The sequence below is a fragment of the Anolis sagrei genome, chromosome 1 (genome assembly GCF_037176765.1).
Source record: "Anolis sagrei isolate rAnoSag1 chromosome 1, rAnoSag1.mat, whole genome shotgun sequence".
Lineage (NCBI taxonomy): Eukaryota > Metazoa > Chordata > Lepidosauria > Squamata > Dactyloidae > Anolis > Anolis sagrei.
In genome coordinates, this window is record NC_090021.1 from 112,457,600 (window position 1) to 112,481,143 (window position 23,544).

The window sequence follows — 23,544 nt, forward strand, 5'->3', positions numbered from 1 at the left end:
AATGGAATTTTGTTTTATGTGAATGATGAGGCAAGGACAGCAATTATGCAACAATCTTGGTTTACGGTAGTGTAATAAAGAAATATCAAAGCAAAAAGCATTTGCATTGGTAACAAAACAATAGTATTGCAGTATTTCTTACTGAGCTAATAGGAGATGTCTCCCTACTGTGCCACGTGGCAGGATCCAGCCAGTAATAATCCAAGTCACCTGAAAGATATATATCAATGGAAAAAATGTGTAATCTCTCATGTTCTGAGGTTTGGATGGATGTGCTATAGCTGTAGTTGCATATTAAAAAAGATGACATTTTTCAACAGTATCATGGATTGAATCACAATCAAATGCCCAAGACTTTGGAAATAAAAATACATTTAAGTGCCACTGTTGCATAAAGGTTTCGGTTGGCCAAGGTTATGCTTTATTGATATAGTTTCTGGGAAGAAATTTGTCTTTGGTGTTTTAAGGTGATGCTACTGCTAGTATATAAAGATATATGAATGTGGTTCACACTGAGCGGGACCACTATCTATCCCACTGCAGTCCTGTCCGACTGCTAAGGTCCCTTGGACCTTTGACACAATCTTTTCTAGGTCTGTTTTCCAAGGTCTTCTTAGCTGGAAGTGTCTGAGATTAGAAGATAGACACAGAGACGATATCAAGATAGAGGGAATCCTGGCCAAGTTGAATTTGGGAGGATAGTTACTCCCCGATTCTGATCAATTTATTTGTTGGACAGCGGAGTCTCTCAATTCACTCTTTCCATACTGCTGGATTTTTTATCCCCTTCCCCATGCCTCTACTTCCCATGCTTTTGTTGTGTATCATTTTTACTTTTGAACATCTCTCCTTGGCAAGCCAGTAAACTGACCAAACAGATACTGCAAGACAAAGCTCTATGCCAGGTTGGTTAAAGCTGACTTTAAATAATAATAATAATTTGGGGTGAGTCTAGAAAAGAGGGGAAAGCTGATTTTTTTCCATGTCAGGAGTGACTTGAGAAACTGCAAGTCACTTCTAGTGTGATAGAATTGGTCGCCTGCAAGGACGTTCCCAGAGGACGCCCAGATGTTTGATGTTTTACCCTCCATGAGGCTTCTCTCATGTTCCTGCATGGGGAGCTGGAGCTGAAAAAGGGAGCCCAACCTGCTCTCCTAGGATTCGAACCACTGCTGGCACAAGGGTTTAGTTTATTGTGCCACCGAGGGCTCCGGTAAGCTGATAAAATGCTATTTTAAGGCTCATGGTATACCCACTTCTTTGCAGGATCAAGTGTTGTCCCTGGGTATCTGGTAGTCATGATCTAACTTCCTATCATAGTTGTAGTACTTCGATCCTACTTTAACTGCAATGGGATCATTTAGGGCCCTTCCACACAACCATATAACCCAGAATATCAAGGCAGATAATCCACAATACCTGCTTTAAACTGTAATATCTGAGTCCACTCTGCCATATAATCCAGTTCAATGTGGTTTTTATACAGCTGTGTGGAAGGGACCCATAGAGATCTCTGTCCAGGTATGCCAAGTAAGATTTGTTCAATTTCTAACCCCAGCATTCCAAAGGAGGTAGTCATAGAAGTTAAAGTGGGATCAAAGAGCAATAATTAGATAATGTGAAAGAGACTGTATTGAGAAAGCCCAGATCCCATGAACATTTTTGTCTCCATCATGAGAAAGGCATCAAGCACTTTCTCTTCCATTGTGCTTTGTGCATTTTGCTCCAAGGAAATCTTTTTCTTTATGTGAACATAAGCAGCAGCAGGGGGGAAAGGGGGGAGGTTAACTGCTTATGAAGAAACAACCAACCCATCCAAAATGTCTGCTTTTTTACAGACCATGCAACAAGATGGCAGTTATAATAGTTTTAAATACCACACAATTACATATAAGCACAAAAGTCAGTCCTGTAAATGGACACATTGTCTCCAAGACAAACCAAAAGAATTCCCACCACCATTTCTATTTTGCATCCTCATTTAGCCTGAAAAGATAAAACAAGTTTAGTTAAATCTCTAGCATTGTGAGAGAGTGCATTAAAATCCCAGATTACAAATAGTGTGTGTCTTCAGCCTCTACTCATCTCTCTCAGAGCTTGGATTTGCAGTGCACCTCCCTGGCTTGCATGAAGACCTTCCAGACTTAGGATTCCAGGAATCTAGATCACCAGTATGCTTGCTCTGGTGTCCTCATGAAACCTGCTCAATATGTGCATTTGTAAATACAGAAGATTTGATTCCCATTAACATTAGTTGCCTTTCATTCCTACTGAAATCAGTGAGATTTAAGCTAAGGCATGATTAACCCATCCCACTAATTTCATAGAGACCCAAGCTAAATTAATTTGCAGCATAATCCTTTATATGTTTATGCAAAAGCATTTCTGTTGAGTTCCATGAGGTTTACTCACAGAAAACCCAGTACAGGATTGAAGTCTTAGTTTGGATCCAGCCAATCATGCTTGCAACAGTAAATAATACAACTTAAGTTGAAAATTCTAATTCTAATGAACTATTTAAGACTGTTCTGAATTTCCTGTTGCTAAGGTAGGAACTGACAAAACCACCTCTGAGTATTCGTCACCTAAGAAAACTTGATGAAATGCATATAGTTACCATAAGTAAATGCATGACTTGGAGGTACATACACACATGTAAAGAAAGAAGGAACAGGAACAGTATACATAGTACTAGTAAGTAATTTCATGTCATTTAAGTAATCTAGTATGGTATATATAGGGCCCTTCCACACAGTTTTATATCCCAGAATATCAAGGGAGAAAATCCTCCAATTTCTGCTTTGAACTGGAATATCTGAGTCCACACAGCCATATATCCCAGTTCAAAGCAAATAATGTGGGATTTTCTGCCTTGATATTCTGGGTTATATGGCTGCATGAAAGGGGAGAGAGAGAGAGAGAAGGGAAGAGAGAGAGATTGTTCTTACTGATGGATATGACAGTTTAATATGCCATGGTGATCAGCTAATGAATTGCTGTAATAAACCAAAAAAACCAAAACCAGCCCAAAATAGATTCTATTAATAATCTTTGGAAAGAAGGCATCTTTGGAAAGAAGGCATGCTACAACCGCTATACACATGGATCATGAAGTACCTCCCATTGAACACAGTGGTGCTTACTTTGAGTAGGCCTATACAAGACTCCATGTAAGACTGCAACCCCCACACACTTATCTAACAAGACTCAATGGAGTAAGTGGAAATTGTGCATGACTACATATACATGGGATTTGAACTACTGGTTGTGCAGATCTCAGTTTACTTTTACCATAAATTAGACAGTCTTAAGACAAGATATATAAAGCCCATTGTTATATGTCAACACAGCACAGATATTCTTGCATCCAGAGGACAAATTTATAACCTAAAGCATCCCACTTCCCTTGGCTTTGCAGAAGAAAGAGAGGGGCAGCGGGGTAAATCTGCCACCCCATATTGTAAGGGAAGCATTCAAGGACGCTTCCACCCCAGTTGGGGGTTGGGCTTCCACCGGAAGTCGCCAAAACAGGATGGAAGCATTCTAGGATGCTGAATTTGGTGAGCATGATAAGGTCCCAGGTCAATCCTTAAAATAATGCTTATACATTAACCATTCCCTCTAGTTTTGTCCAAACCAAGGATATATGATAACTAGCTACAAAACAAGATCAGGATATTAAACTGACTTCAAAGCATATTTCCCAAGACAGCTCAGAATAAGGCTTAAATGAAGCAATGGACAACTCCAGTAGTTTCGGGACAAATTCAGCCCCCTTAAAAATGTATGGATTATATCCAAACCCTTGCAAATCTAGAAATGCAATTAAGGTAAGCAAGAGGATGTTTCTTTTTTTAATGATATATATTTGCCACCTGATTTCACCACCAAAGCATAGCACTGCTATTAAGGCAAATATTTTCAACTCGCTTTAAAGGTTTTGAGGAGACTGCTATCAAAATCAGCAGTTCAATTTGATGCCAAATTTTGATGCTGCCATTTTAGAGGCAACCTTAGTGGCTGTCTGTAGCCATTGAGTCATATTTTCCTCACTCCTGACTTAAAGGCAGATTTTTCTTCTCATGATCCAAATATTCAGTCTACAATGCAATAAAAAGGCCACTATAGTAGACAGCAAAATATTCCAGTGAAATAACTAGAAGAACAAATTTTCAACAGTCAACTAATATACTAGTTTGAGTTCAAATTTTATTAATAAAAACATACAGGCTATAGTAAACACAAGAAGTCTGTAATTATTTTGCATGCATCATGTATGAATACAAATAACAAACAAATTTGTATTTCTGATTTTCACTGTAAAGGTGGGGGTGAAAGATGGGGACATGGATAATTTCAACCATGTCCCCAAAACTCGAGTTCAGGTTGTGTGCCACTTTTTTTAAAACTCAAGATGTCAGATATGTTTATTCATGGCCGGAATATGATGGATCAAGTGCAGGTCCAGTTAACTCAGGACCCATCCAGACAGGGCCCATATCCTGGGTCCTGTCACACTTTTATTGGAGGCGTCCAAACAACGGTGCCAGTAAAAGAGGATTAATTCAAGGCAAAGCAGGAAATTCTGCTTCATCCCGAATTAATTTGACAGCCCATTAGACCCATGCCATCATGAAAGGCTCGGGACTAATGAGCTATGGGGCCTGTGGGGACAGATTGCCAGGTAGTCCTGGGACTACCCGGGTGCCTGTCTGCACACCCATCTCTCCACCCCCCCAAAAGCCTATAGATGGTTAAAAACTGAGTTGCCTGCAGGCTGAGAGGGGCGGTATATAAATGTAGCAAATAAATAAATAAAAACTTGTCGGGCAGCCATTATGCCTCCCTGCACACTTCCTGGAACATACCAATGACACATGAGGAGCCAGGGGAGCCAGGAGCGATTAGGGCCCCACCTGCTCATGTGTCATTGGTATCAGGCCTGAAGAGAGACCTAGTGGTGCCCTGTAAGTTTTCCTTTTATATTAAAGGGTTTTGCGGAGGGTTTTGTGTTAACCCCGTGGCAGCATGGTAGTTACTGTGCTGCAATGGGGACAAGCCATAAGAAAGCCTGTTGTGGGGACTTAAACCCACTTTGGAGCGGATTTACTTAACCTGCTCTGAAGCGGGTTAAACATATGTCTAGAATCACCCTGAGAAGCAAACTACAACAATAAATAGCACTTTTATGCCATCTCAGATACTTTTTAATGCTCACCCTTGGGTCATTGATGTAGTAGAGAGATGGACTGGCAGCCAGATGGCAACTGTTGAAAAGAACGTCATGTAAACCCTATAATATGTAGTATCACTGCACTGATCAGAGACATTCTCTCCATTCTTTGTAAATGGAAATAAGGAAAAAAAGTGAAAGAAGATCGGCTGTCCATTTCCCATGTAAAATTTTCAAGAGTGGGAGTAGGAGTTCCCTGGTAAAAAGTGCATTATTGATTCTGGATACTTTCAAAATTAACCCCAGAAATTATTATTATTTGAGTAAGTAATCCATGGGGCGGGGGGAGCACCAAACCCTATCCTTTCCTCTCTTCCCACTGAGTTAACTGAATGCAGCCTGAGCTGAGTTTACAGAAACATCCTTTCATCTTTTTGCCATATTTAGTTAAATTTGGGATACACATATGTATCCACTTGTGCATAATAATTACACTGGTAGTCAACACACATTTTGGTGCCGCAAATGTTAGACCTGTTTCTGGGTATTTTTGCCCTGCTTAATCCAACAATGGTACCAGTTTTCCCCTAGTTTTTGAGATACAGAGCATCTGCCATATATCAGTCCTCATCTGCTCACCCATAAGAAATCATGATAACCATATCTAAGAAACTAGAGCTCATGCTGTCTATCCAATGCAATTTTCTGGGTCAGTGTCCCAAATAACCTCAGGAACAGGCCTAAGCACTTCCAGAATCACTATATAGCACACATTAGGAACACAGGCTGGAATCATTGTATTTTTGGATCACAGCTATTGACCATGTTAGTAAGGGATTCTGAAACCCATGGTCCACATCTACAATTTCTCCACACTTTCTTTAGCAGCTTCGGCAGGGCTGCTATCACTGAAGCCTAACCTGATTACCTCCACCTGCTGTGGGCAACACAGATAAGTCCATCCTCCAGTGATGCTATATGAGACCCTCCAGTTTGCCCATCTGCAGAATACTTGCATGAAGGGGAACAATGCCAAGATGCTGAGGGTCCGCTCATATTTGGAGCTGCCTGCCCTTTCACAAAATATGAAGCTGGCATATACATGGGAATTGAGGAAGTGCTTTGAACCCACATACAGGTATATCCTGAGACTCAGGTTCCTCTCTGCATATATTTCTCCTATCTTTATCAATCTAATCTCACTTGAAAATATTTACGAATAGTCTCTTATTCATAACAATAATGAAACATTAATAATAATATTCAATAAAGTACTTTAATAAAATCAGTCTACAGCTCTTCCAACCTGTGTTTGTCTCGTTACCAATTACTCCAAAAATCTGGAGACAAGCATCTTTGTTTCTTATATATATAACAATATGGTTTTATCAGTGTATAAACCAAAGTGGGCTTGTCTAGGATAAATAGTCCATCTGGGTACACCAAGCACTAAGAAGTAAATGTTAAATATTTGAACTCTGAAATAAAAATGTGACATTTTCAGTTGAACACACTGTATCAAAAATAGTTTCAAAGAGCATACTTCATGATATTTTGCAGACTACACAGTGCAATGTGAATTAAAACTATGAAATTTACTAACCACAGCACGACTCAGGAGATGCAGGGCACATCAACTCTCTTCTGCCAAACAGATTTGCTAAAAATAATATAGCTCAATGATTATATATTCCCTCACCATCGAAATACTTGAATTTACTCCTTATTCCATATTCTAACATGCAATATTATTTAGCGCTAAACAAGATTTATACTTATCCGAAAAACAATTGCAGGCAGGTTATTCTTCTAATCCCAAAAACACATTAGCATGGAAGGGGAACCAAAGCAGAAACAATGGCAAGCTTTTTTAAAAAAAAATAGTATAGATATGAAATAAATTTAAATTAAATATTCGGAATGCAAGAAGTGCTTCAAGAGCACTTCTTCAGTGCTTTAATCCAAAAGGCAACTATGCTCTTACTTTACAAAAAGGCAAGAGCTTCTTAAAACCCAAGACTTATTACTGACAATAGTATCTGAAGACAACTACAGTCCATCATTCTGACAGTCCCACTAGATTACCTGTCCCTGAATGCAACGTATGAAGAAGAAACTGAAGGAAACCAGCAAACATAGCAGCATCAGCTTGGAGCAACTAAAAAAGCCAAACCAGCTCCGAGCAGGTTGCTGAAATCCAGCCCGTGGCTGTAGCAATCCCGAAACTGCTACAGAGGGGCGAAAAAACACCCAAAAATCAAATCAGTCTGAAGCAGGTCTATAAAAAAAGTCTCTGGAGCCCTTGTCTCCTGAGTCTATGCCAAATTATTCTGCAATGTCAAACATTACTATAACGGTGATACCAAACAAGGACGGGGAGCTGCTGCCATCAATACAAAACCTCTGCAGTACAGAGACAGCGGTGATTGCTGCATTAATCTATATATGCTCAGCTCAATGCTAAAGACGCTCTCTGACTATAGAGAACCTTTAACGATTTTAGGAGATTCAAATTAACTGTCTCATGAAGCAGCTAAAGATGCAAAGACCCCACTGTTTCCTTCCCGCAGAGGCTAGAGAATAAATGTTTTATCTGCTGCTACCTGACACAGAGAAATGCTATGCAGAAGCGCAAAAAGCAACACAATCAATAATATAGCTGCAGCCATTTTTCCTGTTTAGTACAAGTAGACTGAATTTCACTAGGCAGTTTTAAACGTGGGCACAATGTAAAATAAATCTGACCGCCATTCATTCATAGGGAGCTGCCACAAAAGTTTTATGAACTGGGTTTGAATGAAGGCAATGCTCCCTCAACCATACTCTCCTTCAAGCTGGTTGTCAGATCCAAAAGCACGATCTGTCCAAGCTGACCTAGGCTAGTGGATTTTCATTTGTATGTGTGAACTCTGTCTCGAAGTTGCTAGCCAAGGCAGACCCTGGACAATTGTGAAAGGACACAACCCATATGCTGCTGCATGTGGGTATTTCTATGTTGAACAATAAGAGGAGAACAAGAGAGGAGTTTTTCTCCTGTTGCTTTGATTGCTTTTTGTGTCTGGCTTTAACGCCTCTTCAATGATGCCAAGCCAAGGTCCACATTACAGAAGCAAGAATTATACCTCAGTCAGAAGTCGGAGAAGGGAAAATGCTGTCTGGGCAAAACCCCCATCATAGCTAGCCAGAATAACCAGAGTTCAGGAATAGGACAAATTGAAGCACAAGAACAAATGGAGGGGCATGCTTTTTCTACTCAGCATATCCTCCAAAATTACACAAGTATAAATCAGGGCACATGTGGCCAAGCAACTGCTGAGTGTAGTGAAGATGGTAAAAATGATGAAGGAGAACACGCAAACAGCTCATTTTGCTTGCATCTTATCAATAGGGGCAAGGGCTTCATACCAAATTAATTTTGGAAACATTTTGGGGGGAATGAACTTTGGTCTCATCTATATACCAAGGAATATTCATTTCAGTTGTACAACAGATGTTTAGTGAAAAAATAGATATCAAGAATGAGAATTGCGGTTTTTCTAAATTATAAGAGTTCACCACAAACTAGATAATTACTTCAACTGGTTGACTTGAATTCTTGATTGCTTTTTGCATCAACAGAATCCAAAATAATTTTATCTAATCCCTCTCACTATTTTGGGGTCATTTTTAGCCCAACTTCTCCCACCAACTTCTACCCAATCTCCCTGACAGACTTACCATTCACTCCTACTATCCCAGTGTTCCCTCTTGGCATCCTACAAAGAGCCCTGCATCTTCTACAGTTCACTCAAACTGCCCTTTTTAAATTTGCAAACGTTCCACACAATATTGCATAGTGGCTTGTCCATGGGAACCCACTGGGTGATTTTGGCCTAATCACATTCTCTCAGTATCAGAGGAAGGCAAAGGCAAACTCCCTCTGAATCTGGGGAACTGGTTTCAGGAAAACAAAGTTGTGGTGGTGAATATTTTGTAGGAAGTAAAAATAATATGATAATTCACTTTACTACATCATTTCCCTAATAAAAAAACCCCTTACATTTAATCTTTTTGATAAATAGAAGTTAGCTATGCCAAATATTGTGGGCAGAATCAGTCAGTCTTATCACATCTTAATGACTAACCAGTTTCATTATGGCATATACTTTTGATGCACCTGATCAAGTTGGCAGTACTCTTTCTACAAAACCTCGTGCCATAAGACTTTGTCATCCTTGCATTATATTGTTTGTTATTCGAGGTATAAACATGTTAAATCCAAATCTTCCAGAAATCTTATGGCACTGTTTATTACTACGCTATTAGATGAAATAATAAGTTCATCTAAAGTAGATTTTAGTTTTCAGAACTCATTTACTATAAATACCAAGTTGTTGCTGTGTGTCTTCAAGTCATTTATGGTGATCCTAAGGCAAAACTATCACAGGGCTTTCTTGGCAAGATTTGTTTAGAGGTGGTTTTCTTTTGCCTTCCACTGGGGCCAAGTGGGTTTCCATGGCCAATCAGAGATTTGAACCCTGGTCTCCAAGGGTCTTAGTACAACATTCAAACTACTACATTGCCCTGCCTCTATCTCCCCAAAGGGACTTGGGGCAGCACACATGGGGCCAATCCCAATCAACAAAGTTAAAAAATATAACACATTAACATCAATTTAAAACAGCAGAAAAACATTATAAAATATATATAAAACAAGTATCAAAACCAACAACAATAGCATGATTCAAGTCTCGATATGGGTGGGCGGACTGTTGCACAACAATTCAGAGAATAGGGCTAGTGAGTAAAGTGCATAGGTTGTATAGCAGCATTAAGGATAAGAGCAATATAAAAGAGTCATACTAACTTTTTTTTAGCTGGGACCAGTTGTCAAAGGAATTTTCTAGTCAAACACACAGTGGAATATTCAAAATAACAGACAAAATAACTGACAGGGAAAAACCCCTTAAATAACTTATAAGAATATAACCGTTAATATAAATTTAACACTAAATAAAAGCAGTGAAGAACAATAGCTAAAGCCATCATAAAAAGATGACATGCTATGCAACAGTGAGCAAGCTGAAGTCAGTTCCAGTCAACCATATCAAACAATTTAGAAAGCAGTGATCTACATATATTGGCCTTCACCTGAGATAGAACTGGAACTGCTACATATAATTCCTTCCCCTCATCCAAACATACTGCACATTATTCTAATTATACAAATTATTCCAATTTGCCTTCTAGTTATGCAAAGGGGTGCATTAATTGCTGCACCCCCCCCCCTTGAGTTACAACTGGTCTGAGAAAACCAACAAAAAAGTGCAAGATATAAGACAGAGAGATACTCAAGATGTAAGACAGAGAGATTAAGTCCCTCCTTCACCTTGCCTTGCATGCCCTGTCAGAGTGGCCCACTCTCTGTTGATTCCTCCTTCCTTCACTTCTCCTTTGACCTTATCCCACAAGCAGGAGGGAAGTCGGGGGAAGTGGTGGAAAGCATCCTTAATATTGGGGATGCAACCTATTCTGGAAAGATCCATCTTCAAGGATGGCCAGCCATTCCACAATATTTCCCTGCTTTCTTCCGCTTATTGTGCTATCTCCAATGAGGACTCAAGTGAACACCTGACTCTTGAAAACAGAGCTTTCTCGCTGTCTGCTCATGCTGGCATGACAGATTTGTACACACAGCAACCAGAAGTGGTTGCGCATCACGGGAAGACCTCCGTGGAACTCCGTAATGCCAGCGTGAGAAGACGGTGAGAAAATGAGAAAAAATAGTGTGGTATAAGGTCCCTCAGTGTGCCCCTTCCTTGCTTCTTGCACTCTGTTACTCAAAACCTCCTCTTATATCATCACTCACCACAGCTTGTACCCCCACAATGTATTTTCATCACTTACTTTCCTTCTCTTATACCTGGAGTGTTTGTGCAAACTTGGGGGGGGGGGGAAGTATTTTATAACAATTTCATAGATTATTGACTCTTACAAGGGCTAAGACATTACAAAGAGGGACTGAAAGAAGTTGATCGAACAAGTGAGCAAACAAGCAAGCAATTCTGGAATCTCTGTGTTAAATTTAGATAAAACCCAGCCAAGCTAGAAGTACAATAACCCTGGCTCAATCCTGACTATTCACTCCAAATTCTCTCTCTCTCTATAGGTAGTCTCTAAGTTACAAACATCTGACTTGCAAACAACTCATCGTTAAGAATGGGGCGTGAGAAAGCAGGAAGGGAAAGAGTTATTAGGGGGTGTTCCATTGAAGCTGTAATCCTTGTTTCCACAACAAACCAAATTTTTAAAAATCCAATCATCACAAGGACAGAAAGTGAGATGAAATCTGTCCAAAGATATATATATATAGAGAGAGAGAGAGAGAATGAGCGTTAAACTTAGAAAATGTACCTGTTCCAACTTACATACAAATTCAACTTAAGAACAAACAAAAAAAAACCTATCTTGTTTGTAACTTGGGGACTGCCTGTATCTATATTAACATCTACATATATCTATATCTCATCTATGTCTATATCTATCTATCTATCGATATCCATCTCTCAAAGTGGAATGGCTAAAGCAATCTCTTAAAGCTGACAAGGCTCTGTATAAACTGTACATTTGCGCATGTACAACATATAAGGGTTATTTTCCTGTTAGGAGTCTTATAGTATTCAAAATCAGTAGTCCTGATATTTGTGTCAATTGCCTGTCAATTTATTCTTCTAGTATGTAATTCCAAATAATCCAAACTCAGACCCAGGAAAACCACAAATGCAGAAAGAAAGTTGGCTGAAATGACTACCTCGGGCCAATTTCCATTATACGGCACTGCTTTGATTCTTCTTTCGACCTGATTTGACCCTAAGCAAACAAATGGTAGATTTTATATAATATTTAATACTTCTCTAATGTAGCCACAAGCAACACAACCTAATCCTTATCATAATTTTCTAGGTCAAGCTATGATTAGGCTCATGATGGCACAGATGAAGGAAATCCAGACGATATGGGTTAACATTTTTCATTGTTCTCATAAATTATGCAGGCCAGAGGAGTGCACAAGATACTCATCAAATGTTTTAAGTCATTGAGGACATTATGCTCATTAATAAAAGACACATCATGTTTCGCTACAAAAAAGGCCTTTATCAATGCTTTAAGTTATGGGATACCTTCCAGAATAGTTACAAAGTTCCAGGAAGTTAATATCTGCTTGGTTCAGAGTTTGAGCTTCTCGTGCCCTATTCTGTCCTCTGATTTAGGTTAGATGAAGCATATTGATGTGATCTGCTCTATTTTTCCTAATCCAAATCTAGAAATGATGCTACACAGCCAAGGATAAATCCTATAAAATGCTTGGCACTGGTCTCTCTGCCTCATTTTATCCAGGTCTCAAGGAGCAAATGAGGCTACAAAAGCCAACGATTATCAGCATGACTTTTCAAATATGTTTGGCATGGGGTTTGTTTTTCTCTTCAATTCCAGATTAAATCTTTCTTGCTTCAATGGTGTTTTTAAAAATGTTTCCAGCAACTGTTGCCCCGCAAGACTAGGGGAGCATTAGTGTTGGTTGACATTAATGTTGGTTGTTAGCTAAGATTTGAATGATAAATTCTATGCACCATCTTATTTTAGACTTTCAGGACCATGGATGTGTTCGCAAGCAACAAAAAGCCAGAATTCACTAGAATTCTGACAGAGAGGGTATTCATAAGAAAAAGAAACTAATTATATCACAGACTTTCCGTTCATGGTCGTCTTGCTAAAACCATGCACCTTCACCCACCTGTCCCCTGAGAAGCCAAAGAAATAAACTTAATTCTGTCAGGAGAGAGATGGGCCATAGTTTTATTATTATTATTTTGGACTTTATGGTTTCTCAAATATCACAATAAGAAAAATATGGATGAGACCTACAGTTTATTTGACTCTTCATTCTGGATCAGCCAGAACCCTAAAGAATCTTGGCTCACTAGTCTTTGTAAACAAATCCCTGAATCATTGTTAACATGGCTGGCTCCATGCTGGCTGAAAACTAGCATGCTTTATGCTCAGTCACTGTCTTGCATTCAATAAAAAAGAAATGGCTCCATGCTGGCTGAAGAGTAGCATGCTTTATGTGCAGTCACTGCCCTGCATTCAATAAAAAAGAAATGCAGATATAAATGATCTAAAAATGGATTGTTTCACAAGTGCAAAATTTCAGGGCTGTGACATGGAAAAAACGTTCGTTGCAGTATCTCCCTGCCTTAGCAGCTATTATACATTTTTCCATATCAGATTTGACAAGACTGGGATCTAAGTTTATTTATAATAACAACTGAAATGTTCTTTGTAATCTACTGTCATTACTTATATCAAAGGTACCCCTTAGAGCCTGCAGAGGTTCTTCAAGCACCCAGATCCCCCCCCCCCCCCCCGGTTTTGAATATATTTTTTTTTACTGCAAACCACCTAAAAACTGCCACTTTTTAAAAATGTGATTCTTTCCTTTCCCCAGTTCATATTCCAGAATAAAAAAATAAGTTTAAAAAGTCCAAAATGGTAGGAAAATTGCATCAGTTTGGTTGCCTCTGGTATGTAGAATAAGGCTGGAAAAATATTTTTTTTAAATTGAAAATGACTGGAAAATTAAGAAGAAAGCTGAAATTATTTTTTCCCTTCAGAATAAGATTAATAAAGAATTATACCCCTAATATACAATATCAACTGGGTTGCCAACATAAAAGCTGCCTTATCCGTATGTTCCAGGTATGATGCAGCCATGGAAATTCCTGAAGATAGTGGTTGTCAACCAGGCCTGTAGCCAGGATTTCGATTCGGGGGGGGGGGGTGGGCTGAGTGAAAGAGGGTCTACCTTAACAAACCTTTTGTATCGTTACCCCAATACCCCCATGCATATGGGATATATTGAGTATGGTGATCAGATCATGATATGAATAAACATAACAGTTTAAATAATGAACCAGTAAGGACTTTTCGTGAACCACCATGGGAATTTCAGGGGGTGGCTGAAGCCCCCCAAGCCCCCAAACCCCCCCCCCCCCCCCCCGGCTACATGCCTGTTGTCAACCTTTAGTTCTCAAATGCAGGACTTCAAGTGCTGGTCATGTCACAATGGAGTTTCTGAAAGCTGAAATAAATCCGATATGTCTGGGAATCTATGGCTGGTACTATCCGGTGGCCGACGTCTTAGCTACTGCATTGTACAGTCCCCCTAATATGCTACAAATTTGCTTAAATGCCAATTTCTTCCAAATCATCCTGAACGCCTCTCTGGTATGTCTATACTATCTGGTTCATTCCACCCTGAGACTTTTTGTCTCTGAGTGCTTCCCTTAATCTCTCTCTCCAGAAACTAGCCCTTGCTGAGCTGCAAACCATTTCAACCTGTCTTTGGGTATATCTATTCTGTAGAATCAATGTAATTCAACACTATTTTAATTTGTTGTTGAAGGGCTTCATGGCCAAAATCACTGGGTTGCTGTGAGTTTTCCGGGCTGCATGACCATGTTCCAGAAGGATTACCTCCTGATGTTTCCGCCATATCTATAGCAGGCATCTTCAGAGGTTGCGAGGTCTGTTGGAAACTAGGCAAGTGAGGTTTATATATCTGTGTAATAATGTCCAGGGTGGGAGAAAGAACTCTTTTCTGTTTGAGGCAGATGTGAATGTTGCAATTGGCCACCTTGATTAGCATTTAATAGCCTTGCAGCTTCAAAGGCTGGCTGGTTGCTGCCTTTGTTAGGAGCTGTTAGCTGGCCCTGATTGATTCTTGTCTCAAATTCCCCTGCTTTTGAGTAGTGCTCTTTATTTACTCTCCTGATTTTTTAAATACTGGTAGCCAAATTTTGTTCATTTTCAAGGTTTCCTCCTTTCTGCTGAAATTTTCTACATGCTTGTGGATTTCAAATTTTAATTACCACAGCTGAATGAGATGAAAGCCTGGCGTTTGTAGTTTGATGAGAAATCAGCACTCATTGACAGAGAAGGCCAAAAGTGAAACTACAGCTGCCATGATTCTCTAGCATTGGACCATGGCAATTAAAGAGGTGTCAAACTGCATTAACGCCTCCCTGTTATGATTGTAATCATGCACATTCCAAGCAATGACTTTTTTAGGTTCTTGTAGGTTTTTTCGGGCTATAGGGCCATGTTCTAGAGGCATTTCTCCTGACGTTTCACCTGCATCTATGGCAAGCATCCTCAGAGGTAGTGAGGTCTGTTGGAAATAGGAAAATGGGTTTATATATCTGTGGAATGACTGGGGTGGGGCAAAGAGCTCTCTGCTGAAGCTAGGTGTGAATGTTTCAGCTGACCACCTTCATTAGCATTTGAAGGCTTGGCTCAGCCTGGGAAAATGTTCTGTTGAGAGGTGTTAAGATGTGCCTGGTTGTTTCCTCTCTGCTGTTTTGCTGTAGTAATTTTTAGAGTTTTTTAATACTGGTAGCCAGATTTTGTTCATTTTCATGGTCTCTTCCTTTCTGTTGAAATTGTCCACATGCTTGTGGATTTCAATGGCTTCTCTGTGTAGTCTGACATGGTGGTTGTTGGTGTGGTCCAGTATTTCTGTGTTCTCAAATAATATGCTGTGTCCAGGCTGGTTCATCAGGTGCTCTGCTATGGCTGACTTCTCTGGTTGAAGTAGTCTGCAGTGCCTTTCATGTTCCTTGATTCGTGTTTGGGCGCTGCGTTTGGTGGTCCCTATGTAGACTTGACTTTTTTTCTAACATCAGGTCCATTTAGGGGGCATTGTTGCTTTCACAGGGCACTGTTCAATTAATGCAGTTTCATTCTTTGGAATGCAACCTACTCAGGGAGGTCTGGCTCTTGATCTTATAATGCTGGAGAGACATTTCCAACCATGTAGAGACATAGGGTTTTCAGTCTTCCTGGAGGTTGAGAGGGCTAGTTTCCATTTCCTACCTTAGGGACCGTCCACTACCTTCCAAGGGGACTTTACATCTTTTGCTTTCCCCCCTATTTATTTATTTATTTAAAACATTTATATTCCGCCCTTCTCACCCCGAGAAGTATATGTTTGCATATACACGGCAAACATTCAATGCTGGGACACAAATTCACATACAATATGTAAATATTAAAAAGCATTTATCAAAATATTAAAATATACCATTTAAAACCGTCCTAGCCATCCACATCAAATCCAATTGGCCCTGTCATCTTTCCCACTGCCGCTTCATTGCCCTGTCCCGAAAGTTTGGTCCCACAGCCAAGTTTTTACCATCCTTCTAAAGGACAGGAGGGAGGTGGCCAGCCTGATCTCACCAGGAAGGGAGTTCCATAGCTGGGGAGCAATCACCGAGAAGACCCTGTCTCTCGTCCCCACCAATCGTCCCCTACATGTCTCCAGTCTCCTCCTTCCTGCATCCTCTGCCATTTTCATTCCTTCCTCTCTCTTTCTGCAGTCCTCTTCCTCCCTCATTTAGATCTTTTCTCTCATTACTCTTCTTTCTTCTTCTCCCGACTTTTTTCATTTACTTCACTGCCAGTAAATGTATATGCTTTGTACACTATAAGAAGCATTTTAAAACGTTGTTGGAAACTATGTATCAAATAGATCTCAAATCTGATAAAGCTTTTATGGAATTTGGCAGTGAATTAGAGGATGTATTGCAATTGCAGATGAAATATTTAGTAGCTAAAGAAAATGTTTGTATGAAATGGCAGGTAAAGCCTGCAATGTATAGTCACCATCTAGTGGCTGATTTGAGATGAGATATAGCAACATTATATGAGTTAATTTAATTAAGCCTCACTCTTATGATTGCAAAGATGCACATTTTTAGTAACCTCCTTCTTTTCAAACATCAGGTAAACTTACGGGCTACTGTTTATTCAGGGAGCAAGATACCTCCACCTCATATAGTATAATATTCAATTAAACATATATAGAACAAATATTAATGTCCACTATACAGTAATCACACACAATAATTCTTAAAAATCTAACACTGAATATGTATTTCAGGCTTTGCCCTGATTCTCTGATACAGTGGTTCTCAACCTGGGGTCCCCAGATGTTTTTGGCCTACAACTCCCAGAAATCCCAGCCAGTTTACCAGCTGTTAGGATTTGTGGGAGTTGAAGGCCAAAACATCTGGGGACTCCAGGTTGAGAACCACTGCATATATCTTTACAGTAAATGGAACTATGGAAAATCAGGGTCTCTATAATCAAGTAATGAACCAGTTTGCACATACATCAAGAATCCCAGGTTAACACAAACTTGTTTCATAAACCATGGTTTGAAGATAGCTTATTTAGTTGCTATTGCTAGTCCATATATAACTATAAGGACTTGAAGAATCTGAAAAGAAATGATGAAATATTCCGTCTCTTATAAAGGAAGACATCTAGACAGGTTTTACATGCAATGTTAAATAGTGATTTTAACCGGGGGGGGGGGTATTCCACTCTTTCTAAAGCGTAGGTTTTTTCCCATGATTCCTAAGTCAATTGGCAATCAACTTCTTTTACAGTTTCCTGTATAACACATGATGAGTATCCCACCCTTTCCAGTTTGCAAATAAAACAATGATATAGTCATGGAAGGAAAAGTCGAGATGGGCAGTTTTGTTTCCTTTCTTCCGCCATTACTGTTTTGAGACCAAGAAGGAAGAACGGTATGGATCTCTTTTCAAACGTAAAATAAATAGATTTCACTTTTTAATTGAGAGATATCTGTGTTTATATAGTAAATGAAATATGCCTTATACTTCAGGGGATTATTATGTCATCTTCACCTGTCTCCCATGTGATGGCTAATCAAACTGATAAATATTAAAGAAAGCAGAGAAAAGGATTAGGTGTCATAGGGATAGGAAAATCTTCCATTTAATTTAAAAAGGAGGTGTGATGAAGCTTAAGGGAAAACCAACAATCTCAAACGTTTTACTTATCTTGTTGGATGAAGTCCTCAGTTTGACATTTTCACACCAAGCATAGGAAGCACTTTTCACTTCTTTAGAATATGTGCATAGGGATGGACCAAATATGACTGCTTTCAAGTCATCAAAGTTTGGCTAAATTCTATAAATTCCTTCTTCTTGGGAGTAATTTCCTTTTCAACAACTTCCTTGTCTGCAAACAAAAGTCCAGTTTCTAGCACCTTTTGAAACTCTTAATATCCTCTTATATCCAACACCAAGAGAAAATTGTGTCCAGCTGGAGATCTTCTGAAGAGCATGTGGTCTACAGCCAAAAGGTTCCTCATCAACCAGGCCATAGTGAGATAATACACATCTCTACACTTGCGGCCATCCATTTTAAATACGTAGATACAGCTTTCTTATTCCTCTGAATTATTCTCTTTATTAGTGAAATGTCAATCTAACTGGCATCTCCACGTGATCAACCTATTCATGTTTTTATCTCAAGGATGTAGACAAACTGCTATCTCCTCCTACTCTAAGCAAACCAGCCAAGCACAGGGAACAAACAAGCATTAGATAATAATCAATGTAATACCTCTACTTATTTCCAGTTTATGGCTAGAAATAAGACATTTCACATTGCCTCCACATTATAGGTTAACATAAGGTGTCAGATTTTGCTTCCCCTCCATATATGTTTATGTTCTGTAGAAAAGATTATCAAGGTTTACTAGGACACAATATATATGGAGAAAGAGGATTCATAAGGCACGTTCTTTGAAAAATTGTTTGTTAAGATAGAAATCCTACTCTTAAATACTATCCTGCCTTGCTCTGGAAAACATTACTGTCAGTACTATGGAGATAGTGACCTACTAAGGTAAATTGAATGCTGCAACTCTTCTGCTCCCATAATATTTCCTCCTTCCTCATAATCTCTTTGCTTCAGATTCTTTCTTTGTTTCAAACCCTTCTAAGGTTATTGGGAGAAATTTAAAAGTATCATGTATGTAGCTGAACACTTCCACCTCTGTTCTGTCCATTTACTGATTCAGCCAACATGTTGGTTTTTTTTCCCCAAGGAGGGAAATCTTGCCATAGGGGAAACCAGAGAGTGACAGCTCTACCAGAAGCTTGCTGGACTGGATAGATCCATCTTTCTCTTTCCCCTGGGCTTTTTTGAATACCAACATTCCATTATGATTTTCTATCTTAGGTTATAAAGGGTGAACTACAGCTTCTAAAATCCCTGTGATAGCCCAATAATTAAGTATTATTGATAGCAGTCGTAGTTCTTTTCCTACAGGTATCTCTCAAATAGTTTCTGTCACATGTTTGTCCCACGAGGTAAGTATTCCCTCCTGGAAGGAATATGAAGATTAGGTAATAGGGATGGGTATTCTGCCAACATATGAGAATAAAGCATACAGCCCAATCAAATTTCAACATACTTTCCTAAGAAGTATCAGTTTCAACAGGACCACCAAATGGCCTCAGTTTTTTTGCTGGGCAAGCAGCTCATCCACAATCCTTTCTTCTTCACTGGTTAAGATTCATAACTCATTTACTTAGAAAGGCATTGTTCTCCTGAGTCTAATTTATGGAAAGAAGGAAGGGCCAACCAGTCCATACAATGCATGCAGTACACATTCTTCCCATTCTGGGAAATAGGGCCCTTTTACATAGCCCTATATCCCAGAATATCAAGGCAGAAAATCCCACAATATCTGCTTTGAACTGTGTTATCTGAGTCCACTCTGTCATCTATTCCAGTTCAAAGCAGATAATGTGGAATTTTATTCAGCTGTGTGGCAGGACCCTTGGTCTTAGCTCCTGAGTTGAGGATCAGAAGAAGTAAGTGCTGGAAATAAACTATTTCAGCTTATGCAATGCAAAGGATACTATTTGAGATGTTTAATATAATGTATAGAAAAAGAATCTCTGTCACATAGTTTCCCCCCTCCAAGTCAATATTCTGGATTTAAGAGGGCAAATTGTATGAAATCATTGCTTATTCCTTTTCTCAAATCAATCATCTAGGTTGGGACAAATGCAATGTGTTCCATATCACAACATGCCTTATGTTCCTTTGACAGAGCATGAGAAAAAAAGAAGAGAGAAATGGGAAAACCAACTACTTTCCACAGAGAGATAACAGTTTATCTAATTTAATCTGTTCTGCTTCAGGTTTAATTTTTCTATATAAGGATCTGACATAGAAGAGAAAGAACAGATTTGACACACTTATGGCATGACCTAAACCAGATGGCACCACTGAGTTCGGATACTTTACACAGACCTCCTGCAGTTATGCAGCATCAGTAAATACAGTTATGTTTCTATGTTTCACAGCTCTTTTCTGTTCTACTAATCAAATGGACAATTACAAGTCATTACTAGCACATGACAGCTGTTTAATATAATGTACACAAAATGGCAGCCTCTATTGCTGGGATTATACCCACCAGGCAGTTTGTAAGTATAGGAATGATAACTTGCTAGCTAAATCACCTAGTCTGGAAAAAAAAATCTATGAAGCTGTCCACAGTTGCCAAACTAGGGGATAAATCTATACATCCCACAAAGAAGGAAAAGCAGAGACATCACTGGAAACACAGAAGACACTAAGAATGCTTTTCATCTGGATTTTATAAAAGCATTTTGATTCAATTTATCAAAAAATGTGGATGGAAGAAGAAACAGGATGGAAGCTACAGAATGAAAAGAAACAAAACAGGAAATAATTTGGAAATACTTGTAAAAGTAATTTTAAAAGATTTAAATCTAGACTTATTCATCCTTATAGAAAACCTAATGAAATTAATAAGACCATAGTTTGACAAAATTGGGCCTTATCACAAAGGCCACACAAAGTGTCCCACTTTGTCTGACATCAAGACAAAAGAAAAGGGGCAGCAAGGCAAATCTGTCGCCCTGCACACAGTTCCGTTAAAGTTTTCCCCATCGCACAGTGGGAACATCGCCCTCCCGGAGAGGACCCATACTGGCTCCATTGTGGGAAAAGCCTCTGGCAATGGTTTCATCTTAGTTGGGAGTGGGGCCTCTGCCAGAAGTCATACAATGCCGTATGATGGCCAGAAAACAAGGTGAAAGTATCCTAGGATGCTAAATTCGCCCTGTCTGATGAGGTCCTTAGCCAACACATATTAACTTAAACTTCCTTAATTTTCTCCTACTTTGACTATGATCAATCTGGATCTAATCCCAAATGTCCTTGAATCAGAAAGCAAAAGGCTAAAGCCTCAGATATGTTTTTTCCCTTACTCAGCACAATTACGCTCTTTAAATGCTCCTTCTAAGCTTTAGTAACCTTACAAGGTCAGTCCTCCCCCTCCCACCCCCCAATCAACTCCAATTCCACCTTGCCAGATTCTAGTTGATCTTCATTGTTCCTTCTTTTATTTTTATCATTTCTAAATACATGTTGCTTGTTGCTCATGTTAGTGCTTAAGATATCCAAATGTACTGGTGAAATTGCCAGTCAGAAGACCACTTCTTTGGCTCCACCTACACTGACATATAATGCAGTTTGAAAACGCATTACATTGTCAGTGTAGATTTATACATTGCTGGCAAAATGGCACAGCCTCAGGGACTGTGTGAAGAAGTCTTAATATAGTATGTAGTTTGGCCTTTTGGATAATTTTGCACTGCAGAGGTAGAGAATGTGTGGTTTTCCAGGTGCTGGGTTCTGATTTCCATTATCCCTCATCATTGACTTCACATGTTAGGGCTGATGTGAACTGTAATTTCACAACTGTTAGAAGGCACATGTTTCTTAGTCTTGATATTTTGTGTAACTGTGAACTCTGAGACTTAATAAACAAAAAATTATGGATGTAGAAACACCATTTGCAGCTGGGGCTCACTGAAGTTTTCTTAGAGAAAATCCAGGGCATATCTCCGCTTCAGTCTGAAGTCTTTTGCAGATAAGCTTGGGCATGAGCAATGTGATGAAAAATGAAAGATAAGTTACTCAGTTCTCCAGAACCAAAAAAGGATGAAGAAATGTTCATACAGCTGCTACACAAGACAAGAATATTGCAGTAGCTGAGAACTGCCTTCAGATTTTACACAACTTTTTCTATATCAGGAAAAAAAAACCTAAACACATAGCACGCAACAAAATTGAAACGCTGCATATTTCATCTTTAAGAATTTAAGACCAATAGCTTGCTTTCAGACAAATTATTTGTGATAGCTGGAAAAAACACAGAAGCAATCTATGGATGATGACTTAAAAAAAGTCACACTAAGAATTCAATTAGAGTTATTTCCTAGGATAAAAGTCATACTTTGTGTGCACATGCCTTAAAGTTGGTTCATGGCAATCCTGTGAATGTCATAGATATTTCTTTTTATACCGAGGAATATTCAGGAATATTCATAGGTGGTTGGCTAGTTCCTTCCTCTAAAATATAGCCTATAGGACCAGAAATTTGTTGATGACCTCCCATCAAGTACTACATGAGCTGATTCTGCTTAGCTTCTAAGATCAGACAGGACCTGGTGCCTTTGGGGCAGTGGTTCCCAACCTTTGGTCCTCCAGGTGTTTTGGACTTCAGCTTCCAGAATTCTTAAAAGCTGGTAAGCTGGCTTGGATTTCTGGAAGTTGAAGTCCAAAACACCTGGAAGACCAAAGGTTGGAAACCACTACTTTAGGTATTCTAAATTTCACAATGATACATTACAATATGGTGAATTCAAATTTATTCCAAGATGGTGAGTTAAGAACGAGAATTTGAGAGTGACACCATTCCACAATGTGTGATCAAGAAAATTCTTATAGTTTCCCACCACCACTGCAATAATGGTGAAAATATTTAAAGAGCCAAATGTTTACATCTGCTCAAGCACACTTATAGCTGTATACATGAACAGAGTAAATAAAAATCATAAGATCCCAGAGCTTTATATCCTGGAATCAAAATGAAACAAAATCCAATGCCAGTTATGCCTCTAAAGAAAGGGACATTATCTTTTCACCATTGGTGGGGAGAAAAATGAGCCCTCAGCATTTTAGTATAAGTGTGTAGAGGAGGTGCTGCTCCAAGTCTTGAGATCCAGTTATTTAGGGGTCTAATGGTCATCATCAATATCTTGTATTAAGACTGGCACTGTGTTGGCAGACAACACAATTGCTTTTTCACACCACCCTTATGGTTTTGATACAATATTTTTATTTTATTTCATTGCTTTCTCTTCACATATCAGTTGGGGCATCCTGTGAATAACTGTACCCACAAAAGTAGAAACATGTAAAAATACTTTTGAAATGAAATATTTACAGAATTTAAAACCACCTGAAACACACCTATTAAAAGAACACACAGTAAAAACAGGATAGCATATAATTAAATAAAACAGATCCTAAAAGACAGTTGGAATAAAAGAGACAGAAAGTAAGTTACTATTCTAGCATCCCTCCTGAGCTTAGAATAACCACCAAGAAGGTCCTCTCCCGCA

The 23,544-nt window shown here is 39.1% G+C and overlaps 1 protein-coding gene across 49 annotated transcripts in view; it reads right to left on the minus strand.

Annotated features, from left to right (window-relative positions):
• RIMS1 (regulating synaptic membrane exocytosis 1) overlaps positions 1–23,544 on the minus strand; it is a 291,550-nt gene that overhangs the window by 113,286 nt on the left and 154,720 nt on the right. For all 49 annotated transcript variants that reach the window (XM_060752859.2, XM_060752857.2, XM_060752858.2 and 46 more), the window contains one exon: positions 143–210. In XM_060752859.2, coding sequence (XP_060608842.1) covers positions 143–210 — 68 coding nt within the window. The remainder of the gene's footprint in view (positions 1–142; positions 211–23,544) is intronic.